This window comes from Pholcus phalangioides, unplaced genomic scaffold, assembly GCF_987345545.1.
Source record: "Pholcus phalangioides strain wild (caught in Gottingen) unplaced genomic scaffold, Ppha-v1.0 ptg000039l_1, whole genome shotgun sequence".
Classification (NCBI taxonomy): Eukaryota; Metazoa; Arthropoda; class Arachnida; order Araneae; family Pholcidae; genus Pholcus; species Pholcus phalangioides.
Window position 1 is genome coordinate 19,963,879 of NW_028301625.1, and position 27,715 is coordinate 19,991,593.

A 27,715-nucleotide genomic window follows, 5' to 3' on the forward strand; every position below is an offset into this window, starting at 1 on the left:
ATTTTTTGTAAATTAAAATGCTGAGAAGGAATTTTGTGTCACAAGATATGAGTAAATTTTGGTTATTTTTGCAAAAGGTTCCATGCTGTTGAAATTAATATTCGAAAACAAATAACAATTAAAATTTTCAAAGCTCTCGTTCAATTGTAAATATATATACACAGAATTAGAGAAAAAAATTGAGTTCCTGAAGTGAAAAGAAAATTTTTAAATGTTTTTTAAAAACGGGAATGTTTTTCTCATAGGAAAGCATGGGAAGATACGGTTTGTTTAGGCCACTGAGCTATAAGTAAAGTTTTACTTATAGCTCAGTGGTTTAGGCTTACTTGGTCCCTTTAATAGAGTGATCACTCGCTTCATCTGGCAACCCTGATTCCCCATACTTTCTTAACGGACGCTCTGGTCACGCCACCTCCTGTTATTCTTTCCTCCATGGGTCCTGCTGCAGGCTGTGGTGGCCGTGGATGTATGGGCACTCATATTCTAAGTAAATATTCGTTTCCCATAGTTCTTTGCAGAGATTTTTTTCAAGTTTTTCGTGAAGTGCCATCTTAGAAAATCTACAAAATAGATTTTTGCAAATTTTGGATAAAAGGAGAAAAAGGCGGAAAGTACAAGTCTTCGGAGTGTTTCAAAAATTCACAGCTGGGTATTGTATTGGATCAGGGGATGGTCCTAGCAGTTAAAGCCCTGTATAATACTGAAGTTGAAGTATTAGATGTAGTAGGTTGGTTTCGTAAACACTTTAAAATACTACCTAATAAATTTAGTATTGAGTATCTTATAATTCAATTTCGTTGTTATATTCTTAAAAATTCATTGAAAAATTTATAATTTTTGAGACAACTATGGTCTATGAAAACGCTGCTGCTCAAAGCTGCTGAAAGAAATTGTCTTAGGTTCATGTTTTTGAGAAACAAAACTAATGCTAAAAATGGTAAGGGCTTTCAATGTTTGTAAAGTTATTTATTAGTTGAAAATCCATTGTTCGTTTTTTCAATCATTCGTTTTTTCAGTGCCATCCAACTTTTCATAAAAGTTAATTTGAAACGACAAAAACTCATGTATGTTTCAACATTATTCCTATACTATTCAGGATATACTATCTGGATAAAAATGAAATTGACGCATACTTTTTATAAATGGTGATTTTATTTTCATTGCATTCTGCACAGCAGTTAATTATTATATGGTTTTTGATTTTTTTTTTTTTTTTTGTAATGATTCATACATTTTGTTGGGTTCAAGGTTTTTGCATTTTCGATTGGATGTTTTTCATTCCTTATTGTATCTGTAGCAATCAGATGTTTCCTGCTAAGCACTGTGTAACTGAAATACAGTAATGACTTGACTAATGAATACCTTGGCAGACAAAGATTTTTTCACAATATTTCTATTTTGGCTAATGAACATTTTACTTGACATGGATGCACACGTTCATGTAACACAGCAGTATTGTGTCTGAATTTTCGCCCAATGATCATCTGAATTTCTGACGTTCGAGTGCGATTAATTTATGTTCTATCTTGGAATTCCTTTCCACATATGCATCTATTTCTCTTTCAGAAAGCTTTAAGCCATTTCATATGGCATGAAAGATTAAGCCAAGAGATAAATATCGAGACATATGATCCTATATATAAACATGAATGTTTTCAGTGCAAGACTCTGCACCAAACTGAATTGCGGTCTGGACCTTCTAGAAAATTATCTTTCCCACCTGCATGTATGAGACGCAGAAATGAGCTGACTACACCACATAGAAGGACACCTACAAACTTGACTGTATTATGTAAATAAGTGTAAAATAAAAAGATCTTCAGTTTCTCATGTCCCTGTAAATTCTCTTCGGGTGGAATGCAGTTTCGGCCAATGAATGTAATTCTGGAACAAATTATCTTCTTTGGCCAAGATATCGCTGTATATATTAAATGTTTCCATTGATTCACAGGCAATATAATCAAGGTGAACACCAACTGGTGACATTTCTAAAATCATCAATGAAAAGTCTGCGACATTTCTAAAATTCTACAATAGCTGAATTTGATATCTTTCAATTTATGTGATAATCTTATTATTTTTTAAGCATGTGGGTTACTATTGCTGTGGAACTTTGGTTAACAAGCAAAAATTTTGAACTAATTTTGACTCGGTTAATGAGCGATGGTTTGAATTACAAGCAAAAGTTTTGTGCTTTGTTTCTTTATTTTTACATTATCACAATTCAACTGATGGTTTCTTGCTTTTGTTCACTCATGTACATTGGATTTAAATAGGATTTGTAGGTAATATTCTCCCCTACAGTCAGCGTGCCTCACTCAAAAAATGAACACGCGAGCGTGATTGTTTATGGTACGTAACAAGATGTAGCATTGTATATGTAATACGTATGTGCGCTTGATGTTTTTAAATTCTGCTTGGAGAAAACTAGGCAGATTGCATTATCGAATGCAACTTTGTGGGCTAGCTCATGAACAGGAGTTAACATTTGTCAAAGAGATTATGTCCTTGGGGTAGACAGGGCCGTCATTTCAACTTTTTCCGGGGGGGGGGGGCAAAGCACATGTACTCAATGTATATATATTTGTATATATATACCATTTTTAGTGTATTTTGCCCCCCCCCAAATGACGGGCCTGTAGGTAGAGTTGCACGAGGATGATATTCAAGAACTAGTGGTAGAACATGGCTAGGAGTGTTGACTGTGGATGGATCTGCTTTGCATGCAGCAGCAGGAATTCATGGACGGTATCTCGTCTGACGAAAAGAGAAGTCCCTCACTTCAAATGAGAATAGAGAGATGTATAGAATGTTTGCGAATCTGTCCAAAATTTTGCAGAAAAGAACCACTCAAATGAAGCTGTATCGAAACAAGTAATAAAATCTGTCCAATGACAATGGTATTTCCCATTTCCAAGACATCCTAAAAGGAGGCAAGAGCAAGTGTCATTGGATAGGTTCTTTTTCAAAGTCTCACAAAAGTATAAGTTTGCAAACAACAGAAAGTCTGTAAATCATCCTAAACGCAGTAGTCGTCCTCTCTCTTGCCTTTTAGACTAAATTAATTTGCCAACATCATATTGTATGTTTATTTATGGTGTTATTATATATATTTTATTATGTTGTATTATTGATTGAAGTCATTTTTATTAGGCATTTTCATGGAAATTAATAATTGTGGAACGAATTATCCAAGTTTTCATTTCCTATGGGGAAGTTTGATTCAGTATATGAGTGATTTAGATAAGGAGTACATTAGCGGAAAGAATTAAGCTCAGCATCAGTTACATTTGTTTTTGCTCTATAAACCGGAGCAGCTTCGTTGCAATCAAAAATGCTCACCTTATTGTACTCTCTAGGTATTGGATTTTTCTGAATCCCTTTATCAATGCAGTGTACTGAAATTTAGTATGAAATTTTTTTTCTTTTCATAGAAGCATGAAATGAATTCTCATTCTTCTGAAGACTGGTCAAGTGACTGTAGTACATTTTCATCTTTAATCAGCGATTTTTTGTCTGGGAACACAAAAAGCGATGAAATGAAAAATATTTCAGCTGTAGAAGAGTTTTGCCAAGCAGTGTTGTATAGAGAAATTCAAAATACAAGGTGAAAATATTTCTTTTCTGTATCTTTAAACATTATTCCTATGAGCAGAACACATTTGTCAATAATTGTTCTTTGCTACATACATGTTTCGGCTATTAAAGATATACTAGCAGAAACACCTAAATTCTCATCAATTTTATATTTTCAATTGTTTTATTCTATGTATATTCAACCTTGCTCATTAATGAGTAACTTTTCACGTAATTTTAGTACAAAAAATTTCGTAGACATGTCTTCTGTTCGTGATCATATTGTTAAATATTGTGTTGGAGATTATAATTAAGACGCTTGGAATTTATATAATACACGTAGGGGTCAGCAATTTGTTTTCTACCTCTGTGACAAGGTTCAAATCATCTCTCCTGATGATTTTTTTCAATCCGAAATTGTAGAATTCATATTTTTTTACAAAAATAATTTTTACTTGAGCATTCATAGTTATCTGTGTGTAAATTATATTATGCATAATGGTTGCTTTAAAATAATGAATTGAGAACATAGTTATGCAAATGGTAAAATAAGACATTAATTTATGTAAACTTAGTACACAAAAAAATTATTTAATAAATATATCAGATAAAATTAATAAGTTTTTAATTAACATAATATTATATATACCAAACAATCTCATTTGATTATTTTCAGTACCTCAAAGTATTAGAGGACATTTGAATTTTGACAAAAGTATTTTCTGTGTTGCTTCAATTTTCAATCTCTGATTATAAGCCAAAATATTTTTCTTTAGGATTAGAATTTGGGATCTTGCAATCATCATTCCAAATGGGCTGTTCATGTTATTCTTGATGTTTCGTTGTAATAGAGCAAGGTTAAAACTAAGGACCACAAACAGTCCAATATTTTCAGCTTTTTATGTGTTGGTAAGTACTGTATTATAATAGTATTGTTTTTATTTCTTTTGAGCATGCTTATTCTAGCACAGTGTTTCTCAAACTTATTCAGCCCATCACCCCCTTTTCAAAAACAAAATTTATCATCGCCCCCCTGGAAGAGATGTTAAAAACCCACATTAAAAAGTTGAAAGATGCAGTGACAAATTTTCGTTTTTTTTTGCATCAATGTTTTCCTGAAACATTTCTAGTGTAAAAAGGGTTAAAAATTCTAAAATAATTGCAATTTAAAAAAAATTACAGTAAACTTCATTGCAAGACAAAGAAATTAAACTTGTTAATTATAAAAATGCACAAAAAATATGCATTTATTGTGGTCAAAGTAACATTCGCATCACACAAAAAATATCCATTAATGTTAAAATTATTTAAAAACAATTGTTTAAGTTTTAACAATTGTTGTAGTTTGCAAAATGACAATTGTTACTTAGTTTTAATAAAAATATTATTAATAGATGTTTTCTAAGTGTGATGATTGTCGCTTGGTTTTACTAAGCAGCATTCTCAAATCCTCACAATTGAATATCTGTAGGTGATTTTGATTTTTGTCGAAAGATTTGTGACTGCATTGAAACGTCTCGCACATGAAAAAGGTCTAGCTACATTAGAACCTCTCCATAATGGAGGCCCTACCTGGGAAACTTCTCAAAAAATGCAACTACATCTCGTTTCTCTGAGGCCCTCTTTTCTTCAGGAGCCCATGCGTTAAAACGGCACTGATTCATGAGACCGAAAATTTTCGCCGCTATCGAAGAATGTCCATTAATGGATAGCAAAATAATCAGTCTCATATCCGGAGTCCCGTTGACATCATTCAAAAAGTGTTTGGTAACTGGAGGTGTCCATTATGGGAGGTTCCACTGTATATCCCCATAATTCCAGGTACAGTATTTGCTTTTGCAGCCAGAAAAATTAATAGCCATCTTAAAATTTGAACATCAGACAGTCTTTTAATGCTATTTCTGTCAATTTTTCTTGTAAATGTGATAATTGTTATTGTTGAAGATTGAAAAGAAAAGTATCAAAAATTGTTGTTTTCATTCAGTACAGATTATTTATTTCATTGCAGATTGTAAGGATCTCTTGAGAATACATGATGAAATAACATTACATAAAAAAATAAATATTATTTTAATCTCCCTCCATGCCCCCCCCCCCCCATTGTCAACTCCATCTTACACATTCCTGAAACAATTTAAACTATATTTAACATCTGTTACATACTCCTATGAAATCGCTTATCCAGAAATTTTATTTCGTACAAAATTATTCATACCAATGCATGTAGGAGTTCGAACAAAGCCACTTGCACCCGGCTAATTAGAAATATATATATACATTTTTTAAAAATGGAATTGATGCAAACTACTCGGTGGTTGCGATTTTATAGTGACCGTCTTCGAAATATGCGCACATCGCTATCTAATTAGAATTAGTGTTGTTATAACGCAATAAATACGCAATCGTGTTCACACTCTCTGAAGCATGGGTCGGCAACCAAATTTACTTGGCAATCTACTGCTTTATGACTTTTCCCCTTCGAAGTGATCAGAGGTGGGACATGATCCTCAGCTGTCAAAATGTTCAACAATAAAGTTTGTAAAAAAATTTCAAAATTTAATCGTTAAAATGAATTTGTTTTCGAAATTATCTATCTTGGGAGCTCATGAAACATTCACTGGTGTTTTCGGTTTGCTATCCAAGTAAATTCTGAAACTAACTCAAGCACAAATATTTTTTGTTATATTACCTGATTTTCTGTCATGTTATTTCGGCTGTGAACGGTTCCATAGGAGAAAAATGGAGTTTCTTGCCAATGAAGATAATGAACGAATAAAAAAAAAAGAAATCTGATATTTTATTCAGATAATTTCCTATACAAAACATCCCGGCATTATATTCGCTGGGTAAACAAAATATTTTGACTCAAGTCACAGAGGCCCTAATTCTTGCCTTGCCCGTGACCGGGCTCTGGCTAGCTGCCATTTATTTTTCAAATCGCCAGAGTTACTGCGATATTATATAGGGCCATATTTTAAGAAAATGTAATTTTACATTATTTCAAGCGCAGGTCTCTCACTTCTTTCTTGATTAAAACTGGCAAGCATCGGGGGATTGCAATTGACTCTTATCTCTTTGTTTTCTTCTACATATAATTCTGAATGACATAATTATTCTAAATATTTACCATTGTTTTATGAACATATCTTCTGAAATCTTGTTAGATCGCAATGAATTTCAACCCTTTCAACTCAAACATATTAAAAAGAAAAAATTCGGATGAAACCACGCTAATTAAACATAAAAATACAAAAAAAAAATCCTTTCAAAGAGATATGCTTGATAATATAATTATATCATTGAGGAATACTATTAATATAGAACGCAAAAACCAACGATGTTCACTAAAAATACTCTGAAATTCATTGGCATCTATTTCCATGTATTTTTAATGAATATCGTTGGTTTTTTGCATTCTACATTGCTAAAAAGGTAATTCCATCATACTATTAATATACTACGATGCTTAAGAATGAGTCGATTTTGAATTGAGTAGAATGACTCTTGAAAGATCGTATAAAAATGCATTGTTTTCTTTCAAAGAAAAACACTACATAAGTCACCGTAAAAAAAATTTCAAGTCAAAAAAATAAATTCTAATAAATTTTCTACTCAACCAACACCATCGTGAGAAGAAATTTCTATCATCCGATGCTGAAGGAGTATGTATCCCCACATCCGTATATTCTTTGCTATATTCGAAGGAGAAATGGTGCTTGTTTTTGGAGATAGTACCGAAATTTCCCTTTTATTCTTATTGTCATAATCAGTGCGGTTACGGATAGCGCTCTTGATAAGTATTAATAGATGGCATAGGCACTGAAACCTAGGAGCTGAGGTCCTTTGAGCCCCTCTTCCCCAATAAGTTTTTTAATGGGGTACTGAGCCTCGCCCCTCCCACAATTAATTTCTAAAAATAAAATGCAATGCACGTTCTCTCTGTCCTGCGTACAGGCTTGAGTCTCGTGTATATGGGACAACAAGTAACTTTATGCCTTCCCCCTCCAATATTTTTTTCATGTCGGTGCGTCTGATAGATAGTACTGCCCAAGTGCTTTACTTATCATGAAAATCGGTCAATATAAGAGAGGATTTAGTAACATCAAAATTTTGATGAAAAAAAATACATTATTGTACTTACGGTGTGGATTCAAAACAAACATCTTCTGCATTAAATTAATTTCGGACACCATCGAAATTACAAATACAAACACAAAGGCCCCAAGAGGCAAATTGCCCAATGAGGTGGCTGAAGCTGATATGCATGTTTGAACTATGAAATGGAGGTCCATCCGTTGTGTAACAAACACTTTAGATATGTGACTTTTTTTGCACGAAAATTCAAGACTGCTCGTCTGTAATTCATATTTTGGTACTTCCTTACGCGTTATCTTTAGGTTTCAGTAATTCACGAACTTGAACACGCGCGCGAATACATTACAAAAAATTTTCTATTACGGCAGTTCCTCAAAGGGAGCATCGGGGTTCCTAGTGGTGTCGCGTGATGAGCTGTTGACCATTGATGTTTGTGTCTGTTTCTAAGCAGCTCTTTTATAAAAAAAAAAAGCATACAAAAAGACCATAGCCGTAGGTGAATGAACAGTGATGCTAAAATCATGCCCCCACCTGCATCGTCCCGAGGCTAGGTTCTTTGGCGGGCCACGTCTGTATTGAATTTATAATGTGAAAAAAAAATGACGAGAATCATCTCGAGCAGCCTTGAAACCAGAACACTGATACCAGCTGCACTTTTTTGGGGGATGATAGCTCCATTAATGAACAGTCATTAGCAAAACCAGTCATTCCCAGATGGTGTTGAAATCTGCGACAGAAGGCTTTATCGATCAATTACAGTTACAATATATCTGGAATGTACAGTGCATGTTCAGGGGGGGGGGGAACACTTTAGCTCTGCTTCCTTAACAAATGAAACAAGTACAACTACTGTGTGCAAATATTCTTAGTTTTTTTTTTCGCCCATAGGCATGGATATTTACGAATGCTTTCTTGGGAAAAGGGTTCCAGTTTCCGAAAATTTATTTTTTCCTCTCGTCCTCCCATCGCCCCCTTATGTCCATTTGTAGCCCCCCAATAGCATCTGTAGCTGGTATCGCCCCCATTGGGAAACACTGGTCTAGCATAACATCTCTCCTAAAGAGGGGAATATTTTATTTAGTAATTTTTTTTTCTCTTTATACTATTCAGCCATATTGAAGTAACATCTGCAAGCTTTAAAAGAAAAACAAAAAAGCTAAAATTTATCATAACAGTGTAAACAATGTTGTGACAGTTGTAAACATTGATTAAAAAATGTCACTAGAAAAGTAACATTTGAGTTGTTCTTTTTCTAATTCTGTATAAGGCAAAGTCCAGCCATCGGACTAGGACGATGGCCGTAATGAATAATTATTGTATGCCAATAAATGGATGTACCCATGGTCCCCACAAGGGTGGGGCTGACAGAGTTCCAACCCCGGGGCCCGGGACGATTACTATCATTTGTTTTTTCATGCTACAAATGCACTATAGAAGGGCCTGTGAAAGTCTGGTTTGGGGCCTGCTAAAAATTTCAGCCTAGGGGCCCTGCTCAAGGATGTGGGGGGCATGGATGTACCCTTATTTTTCTTCCCTATTTATTTATTTATTTTTTTGGTAGAAATAATAGTGTAGGATGATAATTATTTATAATTATAATAAAATATCAACTTCATTGCTGCTGGAATTGCTCTTTTTTTTTTTCCTACCCCGGTTCATAATGTATAGGAAGATAAGGAGGTGAACTAAACACTGTCGTTTTTATTCAATTTCCTGGGCTTTGGAATTTCTTTTAGTAGCGTCGTGTGAGGGAGAACGAGCAACTCGACTCGTTCAAGTCAACTCAACTCTGGAGTTCAATTTTAGTTTCCCCACATGATTAGGCCCTTACAGTACTTGTAAAAAATGGTTTCAGCTGTTGAAGAGTGAAAAATTTTCCTTTCATTGGCAATGTCTGGGGCAGCCAAAGAAATGGGAAATAAGAAGCTGGAACAACTTTTAGAGAAGGATGTGTGTCGTGATGTTACTGTGTTGTTGCTCTACACATTCAAGAAGATGAATTCCTTTTACAAAGTTGTCACTTATGTCTTAGATCAGTGTTTCCCAAAGTGGGCAATATCGCCCCCTGGTGGGCGATGGAATGATCCAAGGGGGCGATAGAACCTACTGATTTAACATTGGATCCTATGGGTTTACTTGAGTTGGGGGAGCGATAAGAGGAAAAAATTTCTGATGAAGGGGGCGATGGAACAAAAAGTTTGGGAGACTATGTCTTAGATAATCCAAAGAAAATAAGACCATGGTGAGCTCCAACCAATACTGCAACATTTAACACCCATGCCAAGAAGGTGTTGCAGTGCATTTAGTGGTATTTAGGGGGGGGGGGAAGAGGAGGGTGGTGAATTAGGGGTTGCTCCAATCTTGTTGAGCTGTAACTGCTGAGCATTATCAGGAATAACTGATTCATGCCAGTGATGTACTGTAAGTAAAAAAACAACTTTATGTTAACATGGAGGAAAATAAAAAGTTATTTTGCTTCTTAACATGTTTGCTTTCATCAAAAAACCACTTTAAATTTGATTACCGACTTGGGGCAGACAAATCATGCCTGGTATATTTTCATGACCTTGCTCCTTCAAAATAGCATCTTTTCAAATCTCTATTATCTGACTGATTCTCACTCCATTTCTGACAAGGATGTTGATACAAGAATCATTTAATTTATCAATTCAAAATAAATTTAATATCCTTATGAGGGATTACACAAATGTATACAAAGCAAAAGCGTTTAATCAAAATTTTACTCTCAGGGTACAATGCTATGTTAAACAATCAAACTATATACCCAGTCCCTGTTGAGAAATAATTATTTACCCAATTTTTAAAAAAGGCGATGTTCGAGATCCATCTCACTATAGAGAAATTGCGCTTGTCTCAAATTTCCTGAAACTGTTCACTAAGATTTTGGAAAAATGCCTTATGACATGGCTAAATGCCCAAAATATAATTCCTGAAGAAAAGGCAGGTTTCTGTGAAGGGTATTCCTGCACGGATCAAATTTTCATCTTGCATATCATCCAATGCAAATTATCAAAACCTGGTAGTAGATTATATATATTGATTTTAGGGCTGCATTTGATTCTACTAATCACCAAATACTATGGCGCATATTGCAAGACCTAGGTCTCAGCAGAAAATTCATAAATATATTGAAATGCATGAATACAGGAGATGATAATATATATGGTTTAACATAATGCTTAGCATCCCAGTAATAAAAGGTGTTTTGCAGGAAGAAACCCTTATCCTCGGGGATATTTTCCAATAAATCTACAAAAGAAATTGACCATTTTACATAAATTCTGCCTTTATTTCCATTTTCAATTAAATTTGGGAAAAACTAGAATTATGGTCTGCAGAAGAGGTGGACGCCTGAAAAAATTTGAGCATTGGTATTTCGCTGACAGATAAATTTTGACAGTGTCACAGTACACTTATTTAGGCCAACCCTTCCAATATTCAGGCACGTATCACTCCGCAAAGCTCCACTTTTTTGCAAAAGCAACATCGGCCAGTAAAGGTGTATGGCCAGTTCTGACTAGCTGTCCTTCTCTTTGAAAGCAGCTATAATGCTATTTTGATCATTAATAAGTTCAACAGCATTGTATGGTGCTGAAATTCGGGCTGTTAAATACCAGAGTGACATTGACACTTTGTTTAGTTCTTTTGCCTGAAGATTCTTCACATTCTCAAAACTGATACCATTTTACAGGATATGCTCTGAACTGGGTCAATCGAGCTTGAGTATCATCATTAAAAAGCATATTTTAAGTTTTTGGCTTCACATTTTGAAAATGAGCTAGAAGAGATTCCCAAAGATAAGTTTTCTCAGCCTTTGCAAGAGGGCTAAGCACAACTCAGATTCTAAATATAATTAGGTTTGTTCTCTGTGGGATATTCTTGATTAACGCTTGTGTATACGAATGACGAACGCGCCGTTATATACGGAAAACGCAAAGGTTTCAATTATAATAAAAAACGTTTATTTATGAGATGAAGCAAAGGTACGACTGACTCGAGCCGATACAAAAAGACATCTGCCTCAAAAGGTGGGAAAAATAACATAGATAATAATTGTGTAAGCGGTGCCATCTAGTGGCGATACAGAGAAAAAGAATAAGAAGAAATACTACAGCTGCATACACAAACATACTCCCACCCTATCAAGAATATATGCATGGTGTCATATTATTCTTGATACATGGGTAGAACACATATCTTAGCATCTGATTAACAAATTAAAAATTTCTTTTAAAAATACTCCTAGTAGTTCGAATGGCAACTACTCGAACATAACATTTCTACTTAGATGAATTTATGGCATTATCAATATATATGTTTAGTAGACCTGCACATGAACAAAATCGTTGAAGTGCTGTAATAAATGCACTGGGTGTAAGATCACTGACAACTTCGATATGAACAGCTCTCGGTCAAAACATACAAAAACAGCTGTATATTCCTTCGTCAAAAGAGATCCGTGACCTCTGTGTTGTTTTATATTGACAGCCCTTGCAAAGTCAACTCCACAAACTGAAAGAAAACGATTTAAAGATGAATGTTGCAAACGTCCTCCCACCTGTAAGATACCATCACCACAACTTTCAACGGATGCATTTTCAGAAGAGACGTCCCAAGAAAAAATATGTTCAATTGGTTCCAACAAATTAAAATGCCTATTCTCGAATGAAAACCATGCTCTCTGAAAACACAGATAAGCTATGAACAAATGTTTATATCGCTTGTCAAATCATCACAACCAGATAATAAATCGTCAACATACGTGTCGTTTTTAATGACATCAGCAACAGCTGATAAGCTCTCCTCACAGTTCAAGGCCATGTGATGCAATGATCTAGTAGTGGAGAAGGGGGGTCGATGATGTTCCGTAAGTTACCGTGCACAGTGGTGATTGTCCTGAAAATGCCTCATAAAATTCCTCTTCAGGGGAGAGACAGTTTTCATGGGACACTGTAGGAATCTCATCAAAAACCATGAAATGTTTCATCGATATCCAATTCAGAATGAATACATATCAAATTAGCATTAGACTGACAGTTATTATTAGCTTCATTAAATTTGGCAGGGATCTTTCCTGACAGCACCCAACCAAACAATGTATTTTGGGCAATAAGTGCACTATCGTTATCTCGTATTTGCCCTGGGCATGTCAAAGAGAAAAAATGTTCAACTTTAATAATAATGTCAATATTTTTACACTTATCAAAGTAAACATCAGCTAATTTAAGCGAATCGGCATAAGCATTCAGTTCATCCAAACGGACAAACTCAGTAGGGGCAATGGAGCCGTTAACTTTCTCAAGATATACGAATCAATGTCAATATAATGATTATCATCATAGGTAGAATATAATTTTAAGTTCACTAAGCCTCTAGTGGTACCAGCGTCCACAGCTGCCACTCCTTTCACAGCAAAGTGGGTATTTTTGCGGCGAATACTCAATGCTTGGACACATGCTTCACTGATACAGGAACACTGAGAGCCCGAGTCTAGAAGTGCGCAGATAATGTGACGATTACCTGACGTATCGTATCCAAGACGCACACTTGAGCTGTGGGCAATAGCGTACAGAAAGAGACATTAGCGGAAATATTTGATTGCAAAACTGTGGGATCATGCACCTTAGACTCGGTAGATACAGACATATCTGATAACGCACCGGTAACACTAGTGGACACAACTTCGTGCAAAGTTGAATGATGCCGCTGATCACATCGCGAACACCTGAACGATGACGAACATTCATAAACTTTGTGAGAGCTGGAGAAACAGTTGAAACATAGCTGTTTCTTGTGAACGAAGGTTTTTCTCTCGGCCACTGACCAGGATTTAAAAATCTGACACTTATGTAGCCCGTGAGGTCTGATGCATGATGGACAGCTCTTGATGAGATCGCTAGGTGACGATGTTGATTTCTGTGGCACCTTGATTCTGCTTGCTGACCTTTCAGGATTGAATTTCTGTACGTTCGTCAAATCCTCGTTTTTATGAATCAACGATTCGTAAAGGTCCTTGAAACTGTTCCAGTTTATATACGACCCCGCGAATGACAGAATGTTTATGCGAGGCAAATAACTGTCTCTTACCTCTATTGTAGTAGTAGACGGTGAATGTGTCATCAACTGCGAAAGCACTTGTTGTTGTTCCGCCAGCTGCAGCAGAATTCTTTCTGCACGGGTGTCCACATCGGAAAACTCAACCGTCATCAAAGGCTCCTTTGTCACGGCAGCCAGAGCTCGTTTCTGTTTCAATTTGGATTTCGTTGGAAAATACTGTTCTTCCACCTGAGCAATTTCTGATAATTCCTTGTCCAAGCATTCGTAATGGCGAACAAATTCCTCGAAGACATTCTCGAGCCTTTCTAATCTGGTCTTGATGTCCTCGTGGTCGAACTCGGTTGCACTTTCGACAAAATGTTGGATTCTTGTGATCAAGGCCTTAGCTCTGCCTCGATGAGCGACGATGTCCTTAGTTGACATGACGTGGACTACTTTCTGCAGTGAGTCCCTGTTTGGGCGCCAAAAAATTTATACGAACGTGGCGTTATATACGGAGAACGCAAAGGTTTCAATTATAATAAAAAACATTTATTTATGAGATGAAGCAACGGTACGACAGACTTGAGCCGATACAAAAAGACATCTGCCTCAAAAGGCAGGAAAAATAACATAGATAATAATTGTGTAAGCAGTGCCATCTAGTGGCGATACAGAGAAAAAGAATAATAAGAAATACTACAGCTACATACACAAACAACGCTGGTTTCTCCTTCCTCAAACTTGAAACTAACCATCTAATTGCCAAATCCCACCTACAATTTATAATATTAAATCTGAAGAATCAAGATGCCCAACACGTTTTAGCTTGAATTACTAATTCGTTCATTTCCCTCTCTATAAAAATCTAAGAACAAATATAGCTTTGAAGGAATATTTAAATTTTAATCCTGATCTATGCATAAAAATAGTCCTTATTCAGTTGAGATTCTAGAGCTATGTACTAAATGTTTTGGAGGGAGTGAGACACCTGATTTTCACTCGAGCAAACTTGCATGCATTGCACTTCTGGAGAGTATGAATCCTAGAAATATATCATTATAACCTGCAATAAATATACTGCAATACAAACTACTGTCTTTGGTGATTCTACTCCTCTCAACCTCGAAAATATCTTGCATTTCAATGACTACACTACATGCTTTAATAAATATTAATTTATTGTATCTGCAATGGAATTAAGAACTTCGGGAATAACTCCAAACTGTAATCAATTTCTCATATGTTTTGTTTATACAGGGTGGGCAAAAAGTCTGTAGAAACTTTAAAAATTCATAAAAACCGGAAAAATAACCAAAATAAAAAACGATTTGCAGGGTTGACATTGCTAGGTTAGAGGAATTTTTTTAAAACAGGAAAAATATGTGTTCCACATGAACAACCACCACAGGGGGTAACACATTGAAGGCGAGTCACAAATCCAGCAACGGCAGAGTGCAACAGGTCCATATAGACGGTTTACAACGGTGAACTTGTTGTAGATAAGGAGCGCAAGTTCTTATAATCGTCTTATTTACATATTTCCACCGAATTCGCTCATACCAACGCCACCTATCGGCTGCTTTTTGTTATTTTTCCTGTCTTAAAAAATTCCTGTAACCTAGCGATGCTAACCCTACAAACCGTTTTTTTATTTTGATTATTTTTTGAGTTTTTATTCATATTTAAAGTTTCTACAGACTTTTTGCCCACCCTGTATTTTTCTCCCCATTTCATGTTTATATTGTCTTTTAGTTCTTTTGCCTTTTTTCATCCTTTTTTTCCCCCTTAGTTATTTCACTTTGTGTTTCATATGCAATTTTGTGTTATGTAATATCCTTTTTTTGCCATCAATTGTTAAAGGCCAGCGGCCAAAACAATAAAATTGATTGATATTGATTGATTGATTTAATCAAAAAAGTTTTTACAACTATCACAAAGCTAGTCCTCTCTATAGTAGTACAGAAGGCATTTACTTCCAAGATTTAATTATAATTTAGTTTTTCACAAATTGCTATGAAAGTTTCTTTTTTTAAAGCAGAATTAAGTTTCATATCTAATGATTGTTATTATGAATATCAATTTCTATTTTATCCCACATTCCTATTTGAATTTCATTCTAATAGGTAGCTATCAATGCTGTTGTCAGTGTGGTCCGGTGCATAGTTGCTATGACAGTGAATGCTACTTTAACTGCTGGTGATGTAACAGACAAGGTATTTTTCTTTATTATAAAGCTAGTATTTTTCTTATTTTTAGTAGTGATTTTCAAAAATCTATCAGTTTTTTTTCTTGTACCAAATTCTTGCTAAATAATTTGAATAAAAAGGGTTATTTCAAATTTTTTGAATGTAAAGTTTATTTCATTTCTTTTTGTAATGGGTTACTCAGTTAATCAGTTTTATTTTTTTGAGTTTTGTATGTATAAGCTTTCAGTATTTTATAAGAATCTATGTTAATAATTTGTCCAAACAAGCTAAGGGTTTCTTAGAAGACCCAAATAGATTACAGAATTATCAAAATAAAGTCCTCTGCCTTTTCCTGGGAGTCAATGATTTTGTTTAATAAAATTGCAGAATTATTGAAATTGAAATTTTTAATTTTTATTAGTGATTGTTTTGAATTCTGATAAAAAAAAACTAATAATTTTGAAAGTAAAGAAGACAAATATTCAATTATTCATAAATTTTAGGTATGTTTCTCTGTTATAATGTTTTTATTTATGTAGTATATCCAAAGGATGGAACCAAGGCTGGTCTTTGGGAAGTAAAACCTACAATTTTGCATGGGGCACTGACCAGCTATGGTGCTAAAATTGCATTACTCTATAGTAAATATGTTGTAGCTGAGCTAAATTTTCAATGTGTATAGGTTGTTAATTCAACTGGCTCTGGTTGGAACAGCTGTGTCATTAATATATTGAAATATTGGTGCACCACACACACACACACACACACACGCACACACACTTTTTGCACCAAAATCATGTTTTTAGATTTGTCCAGTACCACAAAATTTCATTGACTATTAATAATTTTAATCACACATCAAATTAAGAATTTAAATACTTAGTGGAAGTAGACATTGTGTGCTTGAATCAAATCAATTTTATTTAAAATATATACTATACAGTGAAACATTGATATAACGACACTCTGCAGACCAAGAAAAAATTTAATTTAGAGGGATTATCTTTTTATCGAGATGCAGTAGTTTAACATTAGAGTATAGACATTCACAAACAAGACTTGAAAAGATATTGTTGTAGAGGGATTTATCTTAATATCGAGTATCATTATGGCGAGGTTTCACTGTATAAAGTAAGAAAAGGAACCAATGTTGAAAGGGCAAAGAAATTAAAGTGCTCTGATGTGAATTCCTAGTGTTAAGAAGTTTGTATTCAGGTTGTGAAAGTAAACTGTATAATATATAAATTTTTTTCTTCATAGAAAAAAAATGTCTTATTTAGGATGTGTGAAAAAATTTAATTTCAGAATACAATAACAAAAATGATATTAGTTTGATTAACAAATATTTGTGAATGCACCTTTTTATTAATGATGGTTGCTTTGAACCTGGTATCTTTTTTAACAGAATTATAATTTTTATTAGGATTAGAGAAAGAGTGGTTCTCAAAAGCCCTGTTGTAGGACTAATGGAAGATAAATGGGGGGAAAATAAAACTGAATATCTCTGCCTGGTTTGACTGATTGATGTCAGGGCCTGGTGGTTGAGAAACTTTGGTCTACATGAATTCAAATTCAACTTTTATAAATTGTAATCTGTCATTACAAAGCATGCTGATCACACAGCATTGACATTTCAAACTGCCCATTTCTGAAACTTTTGTACTCAATGCTAAACTGAATGCTGCAAAACATATTTTTTGGAGTAAATTCTTTTATTGCATGGAACTTAAATACTTTTTTTTTCTTTTATAGATCTTATGGGTGCTTGTAAGGTTTTTCTTGTTGGCTACAGAAATAAGTGTTTTGGTGTTTGGCCTTGCTTTTGGTAACTAAACAGTTTTTTTGTGCATACATACACACATACATACATTTTTAATGAGAGATTTTAAAACTTCCTACATTAGAGACTGCTTATATAACTTTGTATGTCAAGGCCATAGATACTTGAGCCGTTGCAGTATTTTTTGGTATGCATTCGAGCACATTACCAGAATTTATTCAAAAATCAAAATGTTTACATGAAGCTCAAGCTGAGCGCCATGGGTCTAAAACACTTCCATTGTCCCTGAATTTAATTTCCTCCACTTAAATTGAGCTTCTAGATTCTAGTACCATGCACAAATCAGTGGCATGAAATATATCAAGTAAAAAATACAAAATGAGAAATTAATTTTCAAGCTTAATATCTTGTCGAAAAGAACTATTGCGTATAATATGATGGACAAATACAAAGTGTCTCAAAATGGAGACTTTTTTCAAAATGGGATCACATCATAACACTGACAGGCATTGAAGTCATTTTTACAGAATGTAAATGCGCAAAGTCAAGAATTTTTTAGTTTGCTTTCTTTTGAGTGGTACAAATTTTCACAACAGGTGGTGCTGCAGCAGCATGTTGCTGTATGTGAGACATGTGCAGAGACCAGTGAATCAATGCAGTTTAAATGCATTTGGGAGTTTGTCACTGGAGAAGTGTGTAATGAGATTCCAGTATTAGTGAATCGTGAAAATGGTGTTTTGGAGCTAAGAATATTTATTGTTTTGAAACACCATCAATTGGGTGAGAGTACAACGGTGACATGAAAGTGTTTCAAGAGCGGTCCACATCTGAATACAATAAAATGTTGCAGATGTGAATTTGTGGGAAACGTTGGGCAGCCACTGTCTGCCATGACTGTAGTAAATGTTCAGGTGGTTCAGAACATTATTAACAACATGTCAGAAGAAATTGATCCCCAAAACTGCAGCTGCATGCTCATTGAATGAGACATTAACAGATAGAATACTACGAAATTGCCTTGAAATGTTTGCATACAAATAAACTCCAAACACAGCAACCACTTCTGAGGGTTTCACAGATTTTTGCTAACAAAATGCTGCAATTGATTGACAATGGCAATATTGACTTAAATTGTATGTGGTTTTCTGATAAAGCACATTTTCATCTGGACAGTTTCATAAATAAACAGAATTGGCAGAGCTGGGGAATGGAGAATCCTTGTGTATGCATTCCATGATCTCTGTATTCATAAAAAAATTACTGTATGGCCATCTTTATGCAGCAGAGGCATCATTTGACTTACTTTTCCAAAGGAGACAGTGAATTCATGTCATTACATTAAAATCTTGCAGGAATTTGTGGCCATTCTTAATGCCTTGGATGAATCACCTGAAAAAAACTTTATTCATGTAAGGTGGTGTAAGGTTTTCACTTTCTTGGAGGAATATTTTGTTGATTGTGTCATTGAATTGTGCTACCCTAATGAAATGGGCAAGGGCATAGATTTGCCTCCGTATTTGCTGGATCTCAATCCATGAGATTTCTTCCATGAGGCCATTTGAAGGATGCAGCATACAACTGAAACCCCGCCATGATGGCTGACCTGGTGCTCATTCGTGATGAATGTGAAACCGTTCCAATAAACAGTATGAAGAATGTTGTAGCTTATTTTGTACTATTATTAAGATGTAGTTGCAGCGAACAGTGGACATATTGAGAACTTTTCAGTGATGTGATTTCCATGAGTATTCCAATGATTGACAGACTCTTGACTTGAAGCGTCATCTGTTGTGGTGAAAATTGTGGTGTACTACTCTAAAGAAAGTGAATTGAAAATAATTCCTGACTTTGCACATTTATATTCTGCAAGAATGACTTTATTATGTATCACTGTTTTCTTGCTATCCCATTTTGAAAACCATCGGTCCATTTTTGGACAACCTGTAACTATATATATATATAATGCCAAATAAACTGCTTGCAATCTATATACTGCCAAATTATCATAGATCTAAACTTGTATCCAGTCCATGAGCCACAGGCCACTCAATACTTTCCACCATTTCAATAATACGTAGAAACATTGGGTTTGGGAGAGAACTCCTTTCCTAATATTTTCAATAACTTCATGCCTTTGCATATTGTACTTGATATTATTTCTAATTTGTGATTATATACTCCAGTCAGTTTTAAATTCTTTCACTCTGCAAAATTTTAATATGCAACCCCTCACACAAATACGAGCCAAGAAGAAAAGGGAAAAAAATTTTGATTGAAAAATGTGTTTTTATCTACTCTCGCAAAAATTCTCAGGATTCCTGTTTTATCTCGAATTGGTTCACATACCTGAAAAGTGAAAAAATGGTGTTTTGCATTTTTTTCCATAGAACTTCCAACATAATATTACATCAGCAACATTGAGCAGGATAACAGGGCAACTTCAATTCCACTGTTTAAATTGTAGCTTAGGTATGGAAGCAATACAGCAGCTTTTTTGTTGCAGCAAATTTGTTGTTAAACCGCTTTGCTTACAAGTGATTGGCAAGAAATTTGGATGATCTCTGTTTCAAGAATCCGCAACAATGTAACCGCATGTTAGGAAAAGGAAGAAAAGAAAAAATAGAGAAGTAAGAAAAAACAAATGAAAGGAAAACAATATAATACATAAGTATAAGATAGAGAGCTATATATACTTATCATTTCCCATGGCGCCTCAGTGTGGTATAAGCATCCAACCAAAAAAAAACAACAGATCCTAGATAGCACACATAAGAAATTTCTTTTAAAGATAATTGGGGCCTACGACGCAACAGCCACACTTGGACTGTATGTGATCACAGACAACTGCCCACTACACCTAAAGCTCCAAATGGAAGCAGTCTATACAAACGCAGTTAGGTTTAACCAGAACTTTTAGATTTTGACCTCAATAACTTTGAAGCACGGGAGCATGGCTGGCACTACCACCACTCCTGTTCAACTATCCCCAATCAAATTTTGATTGACAGCCACGTGATAAAACTAGCAAACACCCACATATACACAGATGGCTCCAAAACTGGTGAAGGCATGGAGCAGCCTATTGGGTATACACAAACAATACAGAAAAGCAAATGTTTAAAGTGGTTCTAGATGCAAACAATAGTAACTTTCAAGTGGAATTGTTAGTGATAGAAGCACCTACACAATACGCAATGGGAACAGGAGAACAAGTTTTAATGATAATTGATAGCCACCCCTCCTTTCAAGCACTTCTATATCCAACAAATAGAAACACAATAGTACGTGTATTGAGTCTGCATTTATTAGATGACCCAAAAATTTCCTAGGTTGGACTAAGGCCCATGTAGGTAGCCTTGGAAATGAAAGAACAGACTCTCTAGACAAGGCTGCCATCAACTGTGACAATAAACTTGATAACTCTTTCCCACTAATGCTCCTAAAGCAACAATTTAAACGAGCAACTTTCCAGAAATGGCAGTAACTTTGGGACCAAGGAACAACAGCTAGGAAAGTGCACAAAATTGTCCCTCGAGTCACCTACAACGCATTAAACTGAAATAGGGAGGTCACTATCTTCATAACCGGACACGGCCCATTCCCTAAAAATCTACATGAATGGAAATGCCAACGAATAGACAAATGTGCCTGCGGTATAGTGAATACTCCAGGTCACTATGTTACAGAATGCAAATTTACAAAACATCTACACATATCAATGTGCCAAAACAATAGAAAACAGTGGTACACTCAAATCATCAAAAACAAAAACACAGCAGCAAGGATTACTAGCATTGTTAAATATATACACACTAATGGAAAACAAAAAGTTGTCCACCAGATTTATAAAATAATGTTTTTAACTTTTTCAAAAATAAAGAAAAAGAAATAGATAAAAACAACAACAACAAAAATTACATCCACATGATTGCCACTACTAACGCATTACCATTACATGAACAAGATATAGTATGTACTAACGGGACCCAAACAAGAATTTTTGTGACACTCTTGTAACAACGATGTAAATGTGATAATCACAAGTGGCCTCCACTCAGCTCTTCTAGCGGAGATGCTAGGCTGGAGGACACATGGTTTCATAATAACCAATTACATGTAGATTTTGTTTTATATATATTCATTTTTTTATAAATATAACCAGCCGGAGCAAGTCAACCAAAACAAGACCGAAGCTAATTTTTAGTTGAGGCTCTCTCTGGACAATACCCCACTAAAACTAATCCCCCATTGCTTACCAAAATAGGTGTAGAGTGAGACGACTCGGCCTGACAGTTATATGTATGTATGTATGTGTATTTCTCTTTCCTCTATTCAAGTTCTTCATGCATATTATGTCCACAACACACATGCATACTCATATTGTCGTATTCATGTTGCTCACAGAATAAGAGTCTAAGCGAGATGGCACAGGTGATCCCCTAATTGTATATATTCCCCCACACACAATATTTTTCTTTTGTATACTTTCATCAGATCCACCAGAGCGAGTGAACTCAATCCAATAAAACTGATGCTGGCTTCTAGCCCACAAGTTATCAAACCCATTTGCTCACCAACAAGGTGTTAAGTGAGATGGCTCACTCTGATGGATATTTTGTATTGTACAATAAGATTCTCATTTTGTTTGTTTGATTCCCTTTTGTATCCTAGGTATATAATATGACCAGTGCAAGATAACAGATTAGATGGCATGGAGCCCCTCCAATTGCTTCAATAATATGTCTTCATTCTAATATATGTACATTCATCCTTCTTAACGGAACCCCAGAACTTTTCTCCAACTCCCAACCCCATCTCATCTGTAATCACCAAAAAATTTGTTAATCATGGCATTACCCAATTGTCCAGGGAAAATATGTTGTAAAAATTTTGTTTGTTATTTTTTCCTTTTTTGACTCAAAGTGTTTCGGACTATGCCACGAAGCTGGGCTGGAAGAGATCTCGCAATGGGATAAGTCCAGTGGCAAAGTTCTGGCGTTCATTCATTCATTCGTAGGGTTGCAACAAAGTTTTGCTGTGATGAGGCGAGCAGAAAGAAGACAGAACATTTTTGAGTTTATTCCATTGCTGTTTGGACGCAATATTATGTCCTTGATCGTAAAGTAGTTAATAGCTTCCAGTTCAATTAGCTCTTGTGTGCATAAAGTGATTATACTTAAAAACAAATGTGTCAAAACAGTTGTCTTTTCTTCAAAAATAATTTGCTGCTTTGATATTTTTTAAAAATCACTAAAAGTCGCGAAAGTTCCCGCGTAACAGCAGAAAGACAAAACTCCCGTTCTCGCCCCGGTTACGGAGCCAGACGCTGTCGCTCCCGACGCGCCGGAAGCGCGTCGGACCGGGTGTCCTGCGGGAGGAGAAACGAATAAGGCAGCGTCAAAAAGCCACTGTGGTGGTCGAGTGGTTATAGTGACGGACTCGCGATGCGAGGATCCGGGTTCGAACCCCACAGTGGTGGTCGGCTGAAGTTGGTTTTCTGTGGTTTCCAACTTCAAGGCGCAAATGCGAGCCGATCTCCCCGTTAAAAAGTCTCGCCACAGAGAGCAACAGTCCTACAACGATAAATCATTCAATCATAACACTTCACTCATAGTTAGAAAAAAACTGGTGGCAGATGGCAGCACGACACATAACAAGCATTACACAGGAACAAACTTCACGTCAGGTTTCACTACACGTACACACACATTCCCGCATGTACCGATTCGTTGGGGGGTTCCGCGGGGGGTTGTGGGCGGGGTGCATGTGTGGTGTAGCAGTAGTAGGTAGGGTAAAAAAGGGCTCGGGGATCCATGATGTTCTTAAGTCAGCCACCTCGTTGGGCAATTTGCCTGTTGTGGCGTTGTATTTGTATTTGTATTTGTATAAAGGAAAGTAAAAATAACATTGAGTTGATGGAGGAATTTTTTCATACACATACAAGCAAGACATGTTATACATTACACATTTAATAAAATTGGATACAGGTTTCATTTCTAACATATTTTTTTCAGAAATTTTATTTTTCATAATGTATTTTCAGGTCATCTGGATAGTCATACAAGCATTAGAAGAATTCTTATTGTCACATCCTGTATTTCACTTTTATATTCTGCAGTTCAGGTAGGGATAAATGATATGAATTCTATTGTTCAATTTATTCATTTACATATGGAAAATTCATTAAAAATCGATGGGATTTTTTTTGTCAGTTAGCATATTTTGCATTCTTTTCTTTTCCTTTGATTAACTAGCTGAACTACTGGCTGGAGTTTTTTCTGGCATGACCCCGCCCTCCAGGGCACTGAGCTCACATTGCTGCTGTGACAGAGCCTGGTCATGCTCGGTTTGTTCAGTTCAGCATATTTTGTTTTTTTTTCATCACATAGAATAGATACAGTAGCTCAGGTTCATAAGACTCACCCAGTATACCAAAAACATTTCAGAGATTTCAAGTTAAAAACTGGCCCTGTCATTGTCAAAATTTTAATGGATTTGAAGTATTACTTCTCTCTCCACTTGAGGAAAAGAGGCTGTGCCAAGGCAACTACAGTCATATGACTACTACTTCACTGTATATGCACCTCCTACACATTCATCTGCAGAATTTCTAACAAATTGGTGCATGCCTGAATGTGCATTCAGAGTGTGCGCGCCACTAATGTATTTATGTTGTCAGAGTTGTGCTTGTTTGTTTTGAGTTCTGCTGCTGCTGCCATCTGTTTTCCATATTTTGAAGTGAAGATGGTAAATGGTTGCATTTTTTTTTTTATGTTACATAAGTATAATGTTGAAAGGTCTACATGGCTACTAGAAAATATACCCACACCAAGTGATAGGCCACAACCTATCAATCTTGGACTAAGAAACATAAATAAACTGTTTGAGAGTTGGCTACAAATCGCCTACAATTTTTCCTTGTTTACAAAAAGTATCATTTTCCAAAAAAATGAAAAAAATATTGAAGTGGTGATGGGACATTTAAAAGAATACATTCCTATCTCTTTATTCTGTTTATATATGATTACAAATAGAATGCTAATGATCATGGCACAAACACTTGCTCAATGAAAGAATTTGAACTTTTTCTATGAGAATTTCTTCTATGTTTTACATGATTTTATAGAACATTAAGAAAAGTTTTTACAAATGATAAATTTTCATACTACTCAGCACTATGATATCGTGATACTTCTGCTAATGAAGATGATTCGATTCAGAATCATATTCGTTAATTAAAATGTGAATTCATTGTTGGTTTCTCTGGAAAATCATTTAATTTGTTCTGAATGCTGCATAAAATTTAAAGATAAGTTTTTATAAAACAGAAATTCTATAAAAAGACATTAACTCATGAAAGGCTGAGATGACCAGCTTTATAATTATATGGCAGATTTGAAGGAAGATGAAAAACCGAATAGCTTTTTATTTTACAATATTTACATAATAACAATCGAATTGCTGGGTTTTTCCCCATATTATGTTGTTGGTGGTTTTTTTTTTTTTTGGTTGCCACTAATTGAAAATTGTTTTCTCTTGATAATTTCATTATTTTTATGAAACAAAACTGAATGATAATTCAAAATACGTTGCAATCTGTTTAATCAGAAGCATTCAGTTCAAGTCAGTGAGATACCAAGAAATATTTAAATGATAATTTTTTTCATTTCTTATGTTACAAAATTAGTTTCATGAGGATTTTTTCCTATGTTTTGTAAGCAAGTGAAAGTTATTAACGTAGATTGATCTGGTTAATGAATGAGTTTGTAAAAGAAAGTTATTATTCATTATTAAATAAGTTTTCTGACTTTTCATTTATTTTTTAAGTATAAAAAGTTTTTCCTTTGGATTTTGATAGTTAGTATGCATCTTTAAGATTTACCAGTTTATTTCTGATTATATTTACATGACCACTAGAGCACATAAATCGATCATGAAACATTTACTAGATGAGGCCAAAGATCTTGTTCCATTCTTGTCAAATTCTATTATCACTATAATTAAACTCATGAATTGATACAAAAGAATCTGTCTTTCTTACTGGCCTTCAAGATTTAACTTATTTTCCTCCAACGGCATTACGTTTGTTGGAAGTGAAATTTTGTGGTGGATACATTAATATTTTTCAAAAGAACTAGGCTAAAATAATGGATGTCTCTGGGTTTTCAGCTTGTTTTTTCTTGGGTCATTATGTTTGCTTGTGGAAAAAAATTATTTAGTATTTTTGCTGGGAAAATAATACATAAAAGTCAGATATAAAATACATATTTTATTGATTATAGTTTCAAAAACTCTGGTTCATGCTTAATGTTTTCAGGGTGCACTTGAAATTACCTCACCTGACATGGACTTTGTAATGAGAGAAAAGGGAAAAGGAGTGTTTGCTCATGGAGGCATGTTATTTTGTTTTGTGAGCTCCCTTTTGTTTGGCCTGGTGAGTGTTTTTCATTATTAAGGATATATGAATAATTAATTTCACTTTTTCAAATTTTATTTTACTAAGAAAGTTGTACCTAGGAGGAATTTAAAACAGGAATGCAAATTAGGGGTTAAGTTTCACAATATACGACATGCAAATGATTCAAATTTTACACTGGCAGTGTGAAAAAGTTTTTACCCAGTGTTTCTCACGAAGTGTGCATCGTGGTTCCTGGGGGCGTCACCAACCTTTGTTAGAGGTATCACGATGAGCTGAAAATATTTATGTGTGTGCGCCTATTTATGCTTTGAAGCAGTTCTTTTAATTTATGAATGCACAATATCTACTAAACTAGTCTGGGGAGCCGCAAGTGACTCAAGTTTTTAAAAGTCACTGTTTTAACCCATATCACTGCTCTTCACAGACAATTGATTCATGCTGTTTTATTCATAGTGTTATGTTCATTCATTCACTCTTCTTCTGAGCAAAGGATGTCTGGGAAGAGTTTTTAAGCAAATTTCAGCAGTGTGAGAGAAATCCTACCCTAGGTTTCAGAAAAGTGAAATGTTTTAATGAGGTATCCCACATCATACCAGTTATGATTGAATGAGCTTCTGTGAATCAAATGATATGAAATGTTCAGCAGATTTTTTTCTTTGTGTTATAGAACATTTTATCGCCCCAGCAATTGGTAGAAGCCATTCTTTCTGAGTTGACCTCGGCATAATATCCAGAAAAGATATGTTTCCCTTAAAAGCCGTTCTGTTACTGGTGTGCCTACCTATATTAGAAAAGTCACAAAATTAGATAAAAAGTCATGGATTCCTACAATTTAAGGTTGGTTTAACGCCAGGTCTTATGTATATACACTGCTGGCCACCCAAATTGCAACACCAAGAAAGACAAGAGATATCGCAACAATATTTATTTTGTAGATAACATGTTGACCAAGCATCAAATGATTAAATTTATAGACTTCTGTGAAGTGTGGTTCCTGCCAAAATCAGTAGCCAGAGTAGCCGCCATTGTTGGAGATCACCGCTGCCACACGCCTCGGCATTGATTCAAAGAGACTTTGGATGTGTTCTTGGGGTACAGCAGACCAAGCAGCTTCCACGCGTTGCCAAAGTTGATCTGGTGTGGCAGCTGGGGATGTAATCTGGGTCAATCGTTGAGCAACCATGGACCACATGTTTTCTATCGGCGAAAGATCCGGAGAGCGAGCTGGCCAGGGAAGCAATTCAATCTGGCGATTGACGAAGAACCTTTGGACAATGCGTGCCACGTGTGGTCACGCATTATCCTGTTGAAATATGGCTGTGGGCAAGCCCTGAAGGTAAGGAAGGACAACTGGCTCCAACACCTCGGAGATGTAGCGCTGGCTTTTTAAAGTACCGGCAATGCGTACTAGAGGAGTGCGAGAGTGATATCCAATACCGCCCCATACCATAATACCCGGTGCAGGACCAGTGTGGCGGTGCATAACGCAGCTGTTCAGCATCCTCTCTCCACGGTGTCTCCAGACTCGAATCCGACCATCGTGGTGTTGCAGACAGAAGCGTGACTCGTCAGTAAAGACAATTTCATTCCATTGTGCCG

General features: G+C 35.4%; 1 protein-coding gene across 3 annotated transcripts in view; it reads left to right on the forward strand.

Moving 5' to 3' along the window:
- Positions 1-460: 460 nt before the first annotated feature.
- The window catches only part of LOC149065667 (transmembrane protein adipocyte-associated 1 homolog), a 41,342-nt gene continuing 14,087 nt past the window's right edge, over positions 461-27,715 (forward strand). Inside the window, exons 1-7 of one of the 3 annotated variants that reach the window (XM_089253411.1) lie at positions 461-487; positions 3,435-3,607; positions 4,353-4,485; positions 15,855-15,944; positions 17,670-17,742; positions 23,741-23,820; positions 26,015-26,131. In XM_089253411.1, coding sequence (XP_089109537.1) covers positions 3,444-3,607; positions 4,353-4,485; positions 15,855-15,944; positions 17,670-17,742; positions 23,741-23,820; positions 26,015-26,131 — 657 coding nt within the window. In that variant the 5' untranslated portion in view covers positions 461-487; positions 3,435-3,443. Of the gene's footprint in view, positions 488-648; positions 938-3,434; positions 3,608-4,352; positions 4,486-15,854; positions 15,945-17,669; positions 17,743-23,740; positions 23,821-26,014; positions 26,132-27,715 lie in introns of those variants that run through there. The other 2 variants (XM_089253409.1, XM_089253410.1) reach the window with 2 other exon arrangements.